Below are 14,505 nucleotides of genomic sequence, written 5' to 3'. Positions count from 1 at the left end.
TTTTTCACAATAAGAAAACAATGGCAAAATAATCACCTATTCGCAATTTACTTCCCAAATTCACATGCTCAAAAATATTAGTGACTTAAATTAAGAATCAAGTGCCTCATAATTGAATAACATGTAATTGTAGATTCAAGTTTTAAACAGTCGTGCTTTTAATTTGAAATGATTAGCAAAGTCGTAATATGTTTCGTGTACGGTCGCCAGGCAACAGTAACTAACTGGGTACTCTTCTCACTCATAGGACGTTTCGCTGTATATAAATATTGATAATATAATAGGGATCATTCGAAATTAAAACAATTAAGAATTGACACACATGATTCTTAATGATGACGAACGTGCATTATTCTGTCTAATGTCTAATGTCCTGTGGTAACCAGGCGATTTAACACCTGAAGAGGACTATTTGTCAACGAAACTGTCAAGTTAAACTGCATGCAAAGGTATGTTTATGTATAAATTAACTTCATGCCTTTAGTACAGGAAATTGGACTATAACCTATGCGTTTTTAATACCACAAAAAAGTTGCAAATCTGTAAATTTCATTGACAGATTCGCAGAATTGTCACTCAGTGGTACCTTGTAGCAAAACCCAATGCTGCTTTGCTTTAAATATAAAACTTGAATCATTATGGATAAAATATCTTGTAATATGTAAGATGTTTGACAAATGTGTATGTAATTTATTAATTTAATTTATTTTTGACATTTATACAGTGGACGACCACGGTACCACTGTGTGACGAATCTGCCAATTGGTAGAAGAAACTGAAAAAAACATCTTAAAGCTCAGTGAGGTGAAAGATGACAGGTGGTTTTGTATGGCAAACATAATTATAGCTGTACAGTGTTGATTTGGGTAAAAGTATACTGACGAATGACGCATTTTATTAGAAGTTAAATGTTATTTATTCAAGCTTTCCCTTTGATATAAAATAAATACATTTGACTTAGCTTTCAGGCATAATGTCAGGCGCAGAGGCACAGAACCCTGAGACCTCAAACATCCCACAATGCCAGAGTGAGGCTGACAAACTTCGACTCACCAGGGAGTCACAAGTCTACACTGCAACCAGAGAAACCCTTTTCCCCAAGGAGATAACACGCACTAGAACACATGCATTGGTATGTATTAATAGAAAGACTGATACTCTTATAAAAACTTGTATTGTCAATAAAGTCTTCATCCGTACAGTCACTTGACTGGGTCAACGGCGTGAATTCTACCCTTCCTGTATACATGCTGCAAGACCACAATCAACTGGTGTTCCTCTATGCTGGAGCTCACGTTGCGATCATCTATAATCACACCACAAACTCCCAACACATACTTGAGGTAAAAAAAAAAACAAACAAAAACATTGTTCAGTGAGATACATCATAAAAGTCACATTACCGTTCACATTTTAGGGTCATAGCAGTTCCATTTCGTGTTTGTGCGTCAGTCAAGACAGACGATGGATTGCAACAGCAGACCTGAGCACGAAAAGCACCGTAATCATCTGGGATTCATACTCTGGGTAGCTACATTCTTCATGTTTCGAATTCAATGTCACTCATTCAAAACCCATTTTAATCTTTCACAGAATATTGTCTTCTATGGCTATATACACATAACCCTACCAAAGGAAAGATTAGATCATCAGGAAAAAAAATTGTTTATACCTTTTATCGTTCTTTAGTAATCAGCATCGGTAAGTTTTATTCAAATTTAAGTTTAACTTTGACAATTTTTTTGCTTCTGTGAAAGCTCAAATATCACTATATAGTATATATAGTAACACATATATGTCACTATGTTCATTCATTCATTCATTTTTTACCGCTTATCCTCACAAGGGTGCTGGAGCCTATCCCAGCTGTCTTTGAGCGAGAGGCAGGGTACACCCAGGACTGGTGGCCAGCCAATCACAGGGCACATATAGACAAACAACCATTCACACTCACATTCATACCTATGGACAATTTGGAGTGGCCAATTAACCTAGCATGTTTTTGGAATGTGGGAGGAAACCGGAGTACCCGGAGGAAACCGGAGTACCCGGAGAAAATCCACACATGCACGGGGAGAACATGCAAACTCCACACAGAGATGGCCGAGGGTGGAATTGAACCCTGGTCTCCTAGCTGTGAGGTCTACGTGCTAACCACTCGATCACCGTGCAGCCTGTCATTATGTATATATCATTCATTCATTCATTCATTTTCTACCGCTTTTCCTCACGAGGGTCGCGGGGGGTGCTGGAGCCTATCCCAGCTGTCTTCGGGCGAGATGTGGTGGCCAGCCAATCACAGGGCACATATAGACAAACAACCATTCACACTCACATTCATACCTATGGACAATTTGGAGTTGCCAATTAACCTAGCATGTTTTTGTGGGAGGAAAACCGGAGTACCCGGAGAAAACCCACGCATGCACGGGGAGAACATGCAAACTCCACACAGAGATGGCCGAGGGTGGAATTGAACCCTGGTCTCCTAGCTGTGGGGTCTGCGCGCTAACCACTCCCACACCGTGCAGCCTGTCATTATGTATATATCATTATATCACAATATTATTAACAACACAAAAAAGATTGGTTTACATCAAAATAACACGTAAAGTTTCACGCAAGGTTTTTTCTCACGTTTGTTGCACATAAACAGGCTTGCACCTACAAAAGTTACTTTTTTGCACAATAATGCAACATTTTCTTCTCATGACCCTTTGTTGCATGTTACAGCATTCCTGTGAACACTTTGTTTGACTGCCATCGTGACGGGGGAGTCATTGCCATCGCATTTTCGGGAGACACAAAGCAACTGGTGACACTTGGGAATGAAAAAAATCAAGTGAGTCATCAAGACTGCTTTGTCAAATGTCAGATTTTGATTTTTGTAATAAGAGAATGAATGCTTTTTGTCCACAGTGTGTGTGCGTCTGGGCTTGGACAAATGACTCAAATGAGCCATTGTGGGTCACTGAGCTCATCCCTGAATATGGTTATCAGGTAAGTCAAAATGACTTCTACTTTATTCGACCTCACAGATAATTTGTGTTGACATGTTTTTCAGAATTACATAATTTTTAACCCAAACAACAGCACCCAGCTGCTGAGTACCAGTATAAGTCAGGTGCTGTTTTACAGCACGGTAAGTGACTGTGATTGAAGTGATTTATTGCAATCAATAATTTATTGCAATGTTGGTCTTTTTTTTTTTTTAAGGCACAGGGCAATCTGCAGTATGTTCCGCTCAGAATTATTAAGGTAAAGTGAGTCATCAAGTACACTTAGGCTGCATTCACGCAGAGGGTTTCGGTGCTTGTGCACACTTTAGTGCGGTTTGTTATGCCTGCACACTGGTATTTTAGTCATGTGACCAAAGGCTGTGCAGTAAAGCAGGGGTGTCCAAACTTTTTCCACCAAAGGCCACATACTGAAAAATGAAAGCATGCAAGTGCCACTTTAACATTTTGTAAAGCAACACAAATGGATGGGTTGCATGGCGGGCGAGTGGTTAGCATTTGGACCTCACAGCTAGGAGCTAGGAGTTCAATCCCACCCTCGGACAGTTTGCATGTCCGGTTTCCTCCCACATTCCAAAAACATGCTAGGTTAATTGGCGACTCCAAATTGTCCATAGGTATGAATGTGAGTGTGAATGGTTGTTTGTCTATATGTGCCCTGTGATTGGCTGGCCACCAGTCCAGGGTGTACCTCGCCTCTCGCCCGAGGACAGCTGGGATAGGCTCCAGCACCCAGCATCCAGCATCCACACAAGGGTCGTCCCTTGTGTGGATAAGCAGTAGAAAATAAATGAACACAAATAGATATGCTAAGACGTTACATATATTCATATATTCATTCATTCATTTTCTACCGCTTTTTTCTCACAAGGGTCGCGGGGGGTGCTGGAGCCTATCCCAGCTGTCTTTGGGCGAGAGGCGGGGTACACTCTGGACTGGTGGCCAGCCAATCACAGGGCACATATAGACAAACAACCATTCACACTCACATTCATACCTATGGACAATTTGGAGTCGCTAATTAACCTAGCATGTTTTTGGAATGTGGGAGGAAACCGGAGTACCCGGAGCAAAACCCATGCATGCACAGGGAGAACATGCAAACTCCCCACAGAGATGGTGGGATTGAACCCTGGTCTCCTAGCTGTGAGTTCTGTGCGCTAACCACTTGACCGCCATGCCACCCCACGTTACATATATAAAAAATAATCAATTTCAGCTTTGGGAAAAAGGCTATTATTAATATAGTCTTGGCTCTTTGCCCTTCATTTCTTATATCTCGTTCAACTTTGTTCTTCTTTGTTCCGCTGTTTTTGCAGCTGGGTGATGCGGCCACCCTGGAACTGAACGCCTCTCTGTTTCCACACACCACACCCGAGTACTGCAACATCCTCAAATTGGCCCGCGGGCCTCTAAATCCCTCTGTGTTTCACTGGCAAGATTTGAAGGTGTTAACGCCCACAATGTCAGGCATCATCATGATCTGGGATCTGATGGAGGACCTGGCCTCCAACCAAAACCTGAGCAGAGACAGAGTCAAGGTCATCTCCCTGCAGGATCATCCCATCACATTGCTCACCGTAACAGACAGGTACTTCCAAGTGGGCATGTGCACTGTCGTTTTACTGTACGTTAACCTCTTTTTTTTGTTTGCCGTAACAGTTGTATTGTCACCGGAGACACCCGTGGTCATATCAACTTTTACGATGAAAACATGTTGCTCCTGACGTGGTACAACCAGTTCAACCTGGACACCATTGCTTCCATTTCCTTTTCCAAAGAGTGCTCACAAGGACACCTGGAGGATTGCACTATTGAAGCCAAACCACTACTGAGCAGGTGAAAGGAAGAAAAGACCTGTTGTTGCTGTAGTTGGAATGAATGCATTGTGCACTACTTCTTCATTTCTTAACATATGCTAGCATTTTGATCTTAATATTTTGTACAACACTGTATTTATATATCTTGTTCTACAGTATTTATGCTGTATTATATTGGATATCGTTTATTGCCATTAATTGGTTCCAGACCGGCGGCCAAGTGGTTAGCGCACAGACCTGACAGCTAGGAGACGAGGGTTCAATTCCACCCTCGGACATCTCTGTGTGGAGTTTGCATGTTCTCCCATGTGCATGCGTGGGTTTTCTCCGGGTACTCCGGTTTCCTCCCACATTCCAAAAACATGCTAGGTTAATTAGCGACTCCAAATTGTCCATAGGTATGAATGTGAGTGTGAATGGTTGTTTGTCTATATGTGCCCTGTGATTGGCTGGCCACCAGTCCAGGGTGTACCCCGCCTCTTGCCCGAAGACAGCTGGGATAGGCTCCAGGACCCTTGTGAGGAAAAAGCGGCAGAAAATGAATGAATGATATTTTAGACTTCTAAAAATGTTTTTTAACACCATTTAGTCCGCTAGACCTCCTATAGTCACCTTTACACTTCTATTATCCGATGCCGTTGACTTAATGATCGAACCAGTGGCGTCATTACGCCTATTTTAGCTGAAGCCCTCCTAATTAATTTGATATGTTTTATTGATATTTTTTAATGGATTTTTTTTTAATCTCTGACAAATTTCATATAATAGGACAAAAGAAGGCTAATAAGCAAGTCAATAAGCAGGCTAGCCTACTACTACTACAGTAAACCTCGGATATATCGGATTCAATTGTTCCCACTGGTTTTGTCCGATATAAGCAAAATCTGTTATATGCGTATACCGGAAAATGTCCGTTTTACGCATATATCGGATTTATATCCGGTATATGCGTGAATCGGATTTTATCCGTTATAAAAAGGCACTTCCTTGACTATGTTTCCAATGTACCTGGACTGGGCAATGAAAAGAGACGTAAGGTAATGAGAATTTAACTTTATTGGACTCTGAGCATAACGAATTGTTAATTAAGCTAGGCCCTGTTACGCCCGTCAGGCCTACGTTATTTCCAATAGTGAGGTTAAGATCTCATTCACTGCTGTGCTAGTATTATTGACGTCACTCACTTTTATATTTGTCCTAAATCAAATCAAATCAACTTTATTTGTAGAGCACTTTTCCTGCAAGGAGATGCGACACAAAGTGCTTTCCAGAATTAAAACAATTACCACAATTAAAAAGGAAAACAATGAAGAAAAAAGAAAGCCCCTCCTTCCCACCCTCCATACTAGACCCACACACACACACACACCCATCCACCCACACACACACACACGCAAGCACACAATCACCCACATTAGGGAGACATGGCATGGTACTGAGGAACAAGGAAACGCCACCTTTGGGGCCGTCCACACTGGGAGAAGCTGCAGGCCGTGCCATCGGAGGACCAGCACCCGGGCCCTCCGACTCCGTTAGACGGGCGGACCCCCACATTAAAGGGAGGAACCCCCCAGCCGGCCGTGTCGAAGGGACCCAAGGATGGCACCCCCTCAGCATACCCAAACAGCCCCCAGTGTGGAGGACCCCCCTGAGGAAACACTGGAGCTGGAGCTAAAAACTAAGACCATAAAATAGGACTAAAAGGTAAAACATAACACTGGAGTTAAAAACTGAAGATTAAGAGCATAAAATAGGACTAACAAGATAAAAACAAAACACTGAAGTTAAAAGGTGAAGAATAAGAACATAAAATAGGACTAAAAGGATGAAAACATAATAAAAGCTTAACAATATTAGTTAAAAGCCTGAAAGTCCTAAATCTGGAGCCAGGAGAAAGACAATAGCCAGTGACATCAACAAGATTAGCATAACGATGCGGCCATCTGATATATGCGAGGGAAATTTAATGGAAATGCATTGGAACGGGACTGGAGATTTTGTCCGAAATAGGCGAAATCCGTTATAAAAAGTCCGATATATGCAATGAATTTTTATTGGAAATGCATTACAGAAAAATCGGTTCTTTTTTATCTGTCCGTTGTGAGCGAATTTCCGATATATCCGAGTCCGATATATCCGAGGTTTACTGTAGTAGTAATAATCAGAAGAAGAATAATGATGATAGTAATAATAATAGGCTAATTAATAATATAATAATGATTATTATATCAATCATCACTGTCCACTGGACCGAATGGTTGCAAGAGCTTGAGCAGCGGTTTTGCAGTGTATATTGTGTGATTGTGTGACGCCCCTGCATAGAGCATAAAACATCTAACCATAAATAAGACATACATAAGACATAATAATAAGACATTACATAGACTCACAAGCTAGCATCGACGAGCTACCTGTTGTCTCATCAATGTAATGTTCCTGACACCGAGTGGCAAGTGTGGTATAAAACTACTGCCATGGCACAGTGAACATTCCCACAGGAGCGGCTGTCAGCCACAACTCACTCCCACACACTGCTAATCACTCTGTAATGCTACTTCGTAGCAAAGCATTTCACTGGTGGATGGAGCTACAATGATGTCCGCCAGAGAGAGGCTGACGCAAATGCAGCACCCCAATGAATGCATTGTTCAGATACAATGCATTATGGAAAAACACGTTTCGCCAATTTTAAACTCATATTGGTACATGTTTGTTTATATACCTTTTGAATGTTAAGTTTCTGTGTGATGAATTTAGTGTTATTTGTAAGATGACACCATGAGTCAGACTGTTATATTGCTATACTGGTTTATGTGTATACTGTATGTGTATAGTACCTGCAATTGCCAACATTATGACAACATTATTTAGTAGTAGTTCTGAAGTTAAGGAGGTCTCATGTCATAATCCCATCTCATCTCATTATACCGTGGCCCATTATCTGATATATCTTCCACAGGAACTTTGTGGTGGCCACAGTCAGCTCCATGATGGTTCACGTGAACGTTCAAAAAGGCACCTGCCAGGTCATCCTGCAGGAGAACTGTGACACTATCAACGCGGTGGCCTGTCATCCCACACAGCCACTGATGGTCATGGGCAACCACAAGGGCACCTTGAAGGTCTGGGACTACGAGCAGAAGCGGACGGTCCGCAGTAAGGTCTTTGAGAAAGAGAAGGAGATTCAGTGCGTCATGTTCGACCCTCAAGGTTGGGACGGTGTCTTGTAGCTTGTTGGTTATTTATGGTATACTTATGGTATGAAGCACCATTCCGTTCCTTCAACAGGTCGCCACCTGGCTGTCGGCTTTGGAAGTGGAGCCATTCACTTTCTGGATCCTAACACTTTGCAAAGTAATCCTAAGGAATGCTTTGATACTCCCAAAGACAGCATCAGCCACATGAGTTTTTCCTCAGACTCCAGATACCTTGCCACGGTGGTATGCAAAATTTACCGTATTTTTATCTCTGTCAGGCGCATTTTCACGGGTAGACACGTATACATCATAAACACTGGGAACTGTTGTGCTAGGTGTTAGCATGCCAATTTTAGCATGTTAGCATTGCTAGCATGTTAACATTGACATAACATTTTTGCCATTTTTATAGCTAGACACTCAGGCCGTTCCAGAGTTAAACTCCTCAACTCATTCGGGTCATTTAGCCTTGCAGGAACATTGCGCTATCATGCTAGGTGTTATCATGCTAATGTTAGCATGTTAGCATTACTTTCATTTTTAGCTATTTTCACAGGTAGACACGTATACAGTACTACTATGCTTGGTATTAGCATGCTAATGTTAGCATTGCTAGCATGCTAACATTGACATAACATTTTTGGCCATTTTTATAGCTAGACACTTAGCTAGAAATAGCTAGACATTCGGGCCGTTCCAGAGTTAAACTTCTCAACTCATTCCGTGTCATTTAGCCTTGCAAGAACATTGCTCTATTATGCTAGGTGTTATCATGCTAATGTTAGCATTACTCTCATTTTTAGCTATTTTCACGGGTAGACACGTATACAGTATAAACACTTAGAACTGTTGTGCTAGGTGTTGGCATGCCAATTTTAGCATGTTAGAATTGCTAGCATGTTAACATTAGCATTTATAGCCATTTTCATAGGTAGATACTTAGACATGTTTACAGTATAAACACTTAGCACTACCATGCTTGGTATTAGCATGCTAATGTTAGCATGCTAACATTGACATAGCATTTTTTGCCATTTTTATAGCTATACACTTGGCACTATTATGCTATGTATATGCATGCTAATGTTAGCATTTTAGCATTGTAACATCAGCAGTCTAAATATGTAGATAAAATAAATGTAAAACTAATATTCATGATGTAAATGACAACATTGGGGAACTATGGTGCTCCAATTTTTAGCATGCTATGATTTTCCTCGAAAGCGTCACTGAAATTTTCGTACACACAATAATCCAATGTAACTGAGACCTGGTGTTGTTATCTCACCACTAGGATGTCGGGAAAGCCATAACTATATTCCGCTCACAAACCAATGACGACTCCCCTCCGCTGTGGATCTACCTGGGCAGATATCGCTCCCACTACAAGCCCATTGCGGACCTTCTCTTCGGGGTGCACCTGGACGGCATCAAGCCCAGGCTGTTCACCCTGGGTATGGACCGCATGTTGGTGAGTCCATCTCAACAAATAGTAGGATGTGGCGTACGCACATTTGTTATGTGTATGCATGGTTTATACATTTGGCACCAGGTCTTGAGCTTTGATTTGGTGCGTTGATGCTCAACTCTCTGCTGGGTAATAGGTGGAGTATGACCTGGAGAACAGTGACATGGACCAGATTGTCATCTCCAGCACGAAGCGGATTGAGCAAAGTGCTGTGCCAAAGTGCATGACGTGGTACCCCCCCTTCAGCGCCGAGCAATTTGTTGTCATTTCTTCGGACCAATACAAGATGAAGCTTTTCAACAGCACCACCAAGAAGTGCCGGTAACAACTTTATTCATAAACATTCATTTCATTTCAACATTCAATTCCAAGTATGTCCACTTTCTTCTTAAAAGGGAACTACACTTTTTGGGAATTTTGCCCATCATTCAAACTTTTTTCTGCAAGCTAATTTTCCAAAATTGGCAACTTAATTTGCTTTTTTGTTATTGTTTTTATAACATTGTTGTTATAACATTACAACTTCTAAAAAATCCATAGATTTTTTTTTTGTTAATATTACTATTGCGACTTGCTCTCTTAATATTTTGACTTTATTTTTTCAATTTTTTTCCATTTTTGCTGTTGTTTTCTTTTTGGGAATTTTGCCCATCATTCACAATCCTCATGTGAAACATGAACACATATTTCTTTCCCTTTTCTGTACATATGAAAAAATGAGTTTATATCAGCTTGCTAGCAACAGTCGTCATGGGAAATAGGAGAGCGGACATCTTAAATGTTGCTGTTGTTGTTGACGGCACTAGCATAATTATGTGTATCAATACGCCTAGGAAAGAAGTAGCACCTTAAGTCATCAAATATTAAATAATCAACCTAATTTTCAAAAAAATACAACTTTCTTTTGTTTGCTTCTAATAATAGAACTTTAATTTTTTTTTTGATTTTCTTTAATATTTCAACATTACGTTATTGTTTTTATAACATTGTTGTTATAACATTACAACTTCTAAAAAATCTATAGATTTTTTTGTTAATATTACTATTGCGACTTGCTCTCTTAATATTTTGACTTTATTTATTTATTTTTTCAATTTTTGCTGTTGTTTTCTTGTTAAATTATATTTATAATTAAAAAAAAACCCTTGGGCCACATGTTGGACATCACATTATTATATTCAACTTTTGTTTGGTTACAACAGAAAGACTCTGCTGGGCCCAACATATGGAAGTCCTGTTAAGAAAATGGAGATTTTACCGACATGTGAAGGCAATGAGACCGGATCGTATTACATGGCATACATCACAGACGACAAGGTCAGTAATGACATTTGTAGCATTTAAATGAATGACATTTTGGATGATTTCTCACAATATTGTAGTCATTTTCCAGTTTGTGAGAATGCATGAACACGCTGCTATGATAAGATGCTCTTCCATGTTTTTCTTGACTGAGGCTTCCCAAGAACGCCCTTGCTAAAAAATAGATTCAGTGACTAGAATTTGCTGAAAGCCAAATGACTAAGACCGAGTCCGAGTTGTTTATTCTGCATCCATCAGCTCGGCCTCCAGATTCTGCCTCTGGATGGGAACCCCTTCAAGTCCCACGCTGTCGTCTGCCACCCGACGGGCGTGTCCACGTTTGCCTACTCGCATGACGGACGCTTTCTTTTCACCGCCGGGGGAGGGGACTGCACTGTGCTGTCATGGCAGATAAGCTACAAGTAACATATACGTAACAAGTAACATATTTTGGACTTATATGTATGTATATATATCAAGAGGAAAAACTGCATTTCATCTTTGTGATATACAGTTGGTGAAATGCTGCATTATTTTTTCTCATAAAATTGACTTTTTTTCGTAATATTTTGACTTTATTGTCGTAAAATTAAATTTTTATTTTTGCATTAAATGTATTAAATTAAATGAATTAAATTGTATTTTGAATCTAAAAATCTTGTCATAATCAGGACTTTATTCCCAAAATATTTTGGCTTCTTGTAATGTAACTTTTTTTCCCAACCTAATTTTATTGATTGTTTTGTAATACTACATATTTAAAAATATATAAACAAACAAACAAACAAACAAGCAAATAAATAAATAAATGTAAAAATAAATGAATGAATGAATGAATGAATGAATGAATGAATAAATGAATAAATAAATAAATAAATAAATAAATAAATAAATAAATAAATAAATAAATAAATAAATAAATAAATAAATAAATAAATAAATAAATAAATAAATAAATTCTTTAATATTTCAAATTTATGCTATTCAAATAACAGATTTTTTCCTCATAACATTACAAGTTTATTCTTGTGAAAATGTTGTGACTTTTTTGTAATATTTTGACTTAATTCCCCCCAAATTTCTGCTGTTTCGTAAAAAAAAACAAAAAAAAAAACAAATATTTCAACTTTTTTGAAAGTATTTATTTTAACTCCTTTCCATTTTCTTCCGCTTCTCTGGGTTCTTAATGAGGACTTTATTCCGACAACATGATATATTTTTCCCAGAATTACCACTGCATTCTTTCTTTCATTCTTTGTAAAAGTCATAATATTACATGTACTACATTGAGAAAAAAAAACAGCTCAGCTTGCTTCAGGCAAGTTTTTATTTCTAACGTGGTCACAAAACAGAGCAGTTGAGGTAGCTGTGCACAGATTAGCATGGCTAGCTTGCCCTTCTCACTTCCTTGCCCCGCCCCATGCACATACCGGAGTCCAAGGGTCACATAAGTCCCTCCTTTTTCTAGCTGTCTCAGGCAATGCCTGTAACATAAAGTTGACATTTTTTCTCGTAAATTTGCTAATTTATTATTATAATATTATGAGTTTTTCTCGTAAAATTTACTACTTTGTTTTCGCAGTGTTAGGATTTTTTCGACTTAATTGTTGAAATCTCAAGATACAAAGAATACTCAGTCGTAACAGGCGTTTCCTGAGACAGCTGCGTCACCTTTGGCCTTGAGCAAAGATAGTGTTATGACTTTTTCTTGTACATTTACGATATTTTTTCTAGTAAATTTATTTTATTTTTTCTCGTAGATGTATTCATTATTTTTGTATTATTATGAGTTTTTTCTCATGAATTTACACATTTATTCTCGCAGTATTATGATTTTTTTCTCTTACATGTACGACTTAATTGTCGAAATCTCAAGATTGTAAAGAATACTCAGTGGTAACAGGCATTTCCTGAGACAGTTCTGATTTTTTTTCTCGTAAATGTATGACTTTATTCTCCTAAATGTACTTATTTTTCCTGTGAATTTGCAACTTTTCGATATCGTTGATCTCATTTTCTACCGCTTTTCCTCACGAGGGTTGCGGGGGATGCTGGAGCGTATCCCAGCTACACACTGGACTGGTGGCCAGCCAATCACAGGGCACATATAGACAACAATTCACACTGATATTGTTGATCTTTTTTTTTTAAGCACAAACCGTAGGGGAGCGCCACAACCCAAATATCATTTTACTATACTGTAAAAAAATACACATTGATAGTGAATGTTGTATGAAATAAAATAAGAAATGTTTTGCCCTTGTTCCGAGTGTAGTGCACTGGAGGGAGCAGCAGCTTTGGGGGGAAAGGACTTGATGCCTTTCTACACTCTTTTAGAGGGAGGCAAGGATGGCAAGTTCTACAGAGTGAGTATACCTTTTGGGCAAAAAACCTGAGAGAAAGAGAAACCTGTCCGCTTTTGCAAATGTTGGTTACGATTGTTTCTGTGCTTTAGGAAATTGAGGATTTTTTCTACTATTGCCAAATTCATAATCAAGGTCTCGAATCAATGGACACACGGCAGCTGTCTACTAAAATTCCTCTGACGGAAGTCATCCCGTTAATGCGGGCTTTGGCTTACTTCCCTACTGAAGAAGAGGTATGCTCTGGGAATTCTGTGATGTGTTTGTGTCAGCGTAGACCCGTTGTTGACGTTTTTGTTCAAGGTGGAAGACATGCTAAACGAGATCAAGCTCAGCAAATACGCCGAAACGGGAGAGTACACGACTGACATTAACTTGGAGGAGTTGATCAAGCTCTACATCAACCACCGGCCGGCCTTTGGCATCTCTATCAGTGAGATCACAGAAGCGTTTCGTGTCCTCGGCGATGCTAGCAGGGGAGGACCGCCTGTTCTGCCGAGAAACGAGCTGCTGGAACTGTTGCAGGTCCGAGGTATGTTGGCCTAAATCAGCCTTATTATTAATGAACTACAAAAGCACAACATTGACTTGCCTTGGTCTTGTCAGAGCGCACTCAGCTAATTGCGGAAATTGCCAAGTGCCACATTACAGTTGGATAAACAGATGCAAAAACTGCGCTTTATACTCTTTTCACTTTTGTTGGTGTGTTTATTTTCAAGCCCTGTGTTCTATTCTTCAACAGGGGAAGCCATGACAGAAGATGAGCTGGCAGAGTGTTTCACTTCACTTTTGGGCTTCATCGAGGTCCAAGAAGGGGAGAGTCCCGAGCAACAGTTTTGTAAATCTGAAGGTACATACAATTACTACAGTGTGTATATTATAATATACATTATTACAATTGATTTTTGGTGTTTTTTTCATAGATGAGAGCCAAGAATATTCTCTGGAGAGTGTCATCCCGGAGGAGATATCCATGAAGATATTCACAGATCACATCCTGGGCCTCCCACCGTCCACTATGAGGGGCGGACACTTCAGTCAACTCGCAGAGTGATGAAGGAATGTACTGTACATATGTTGAGTGTTAAATAGGATGGAAAACTGTTTAGGAATAGTACGGTGTAGTTTAAGACATGCTTAACAAGTTACACTGAGGAACACCACATTGAAGCTTATATAATCCATTCTACTCATGTTATTTGTTCATGTTGACACTTGCAATAATGAATGTATTTTTATTTTGTCATTAAAATGTTTGTTTGGGTATTTACATGGTAAGGGACAGATATCAAAATTTGCTTTGGTCCCCCCCGCCCTACCAACCTTCGCTCAGTGACT

At 39.6% G+C, this 14,505-nt stretch overlaps 1 protein-coding gene across 4 annotated transcripts; it reads left to right on the top strand.

Moving 5' to 3' along the window:
* The first annotated feature begins 239 nt into the window (after positions 1 to 239).
* cfap251 (cilia and flagella associated protein 251) lies at positions 240 to 14,431 on the top strand. Of its 4 annotated transcripts, XM_058069777.1 has the most exons (22): positions 240 to 449; positions 725 to 804; positions 962 to 1,132; positions 1,203 to 1,343; positions 1,418 to 1,527; positions 2,734 to 2,842; positions 2,920 to 3,000; positions 3,065 to 3,142; positions 3,217 to 3,258; positions 4,337 to 4,608; positions 4,680 to 4,856; positions 7,797 to 8,047; positions 8,126 to 8,277; positions 9,329 to 9,505; positions 9,639 to 9,823; positions 10,705 to 10,819; positions 11,063 to 11,226; positions 13,080 to 13,170; positions 13,260 to 13,403; positions 13,471 to 13,699; positions 13,910 to 14,017; positions 14,091 to 14,431. In XM_058069777.1, exons 3-22 carry the CDS (start codon positions 974 to 976, stop codon positions 14,219 to 14,221), a joined length of 2,916 nt encoding a protein of 971 aa, XP_057925760.1. In that variant the 5' UTR covers positions 240 to 449; positions 725 to 804; positions 962 to 973; the 3' UTR covers positions 14,222 to 14,431. The 4 variants fall into 4 exon arrangements, with proteins under 4 accessions (XP_057925760.1, XP_057925761.1, XP_057925759.1 ...); XM_058069778.1 differs by lacking the exon at positions 725 to 804 and having other exon boundaries at positions 8,126 to 8,274; XM_058069776.1 differs by lacking the exon at positions 725 to 804.
* The last annotated feature ends 74 nt before the right edge of the window (positions 14,432 to 14,505 follow it).

This window comes from Doryrhamphus excisus, chromosome 4 (genome assembly GCF_030265055.1).
Source record: "Doryrhamphus excisus isolate RoL2022-K1 chromosome 4, RoL_Dexc_1.0, whole genome shotgun sequence".
Classification (NCBI taxonomy): Eukaryota; Metazoa; Chordata; class Actinopteri; order Syngnathiformes; family Syngnathidae; genus Doryrhamphus; species Doryrhamphus excisus.
Note: the sequence above shows the minus strand (reverse complement) of the source record. Positions and strands in the feature narration are given on the sequence as shown.

What these genes read in the sequence shown, in the direction of transcription:
- cfap251 (XM_058069776.1), top strand. Translation starts at nt 974, where the DNA reads ATGTCAGGCGCAGAGGCACAGAACCCTGAGACCTCAAACATCCCACAA. An exon ending in TTCCGCTCAGAATTATTAAG is followed by an intron (nt 3,259 to 4,336) that starts GTAAAGTGAGTC and finishes CTGTTTTTGCAG; the next exon opens with CTGGGTGATGCGGCCACCCT. An exon ending in GCCAAACCACTACTGAGCAG is followed by an intron (nt 4,857 to 7,796) that starts GTGAAAGGAAGA and finishes TATCTTCCACAG; the next exon opens with GAACTTTGTGGTGGCCACAG.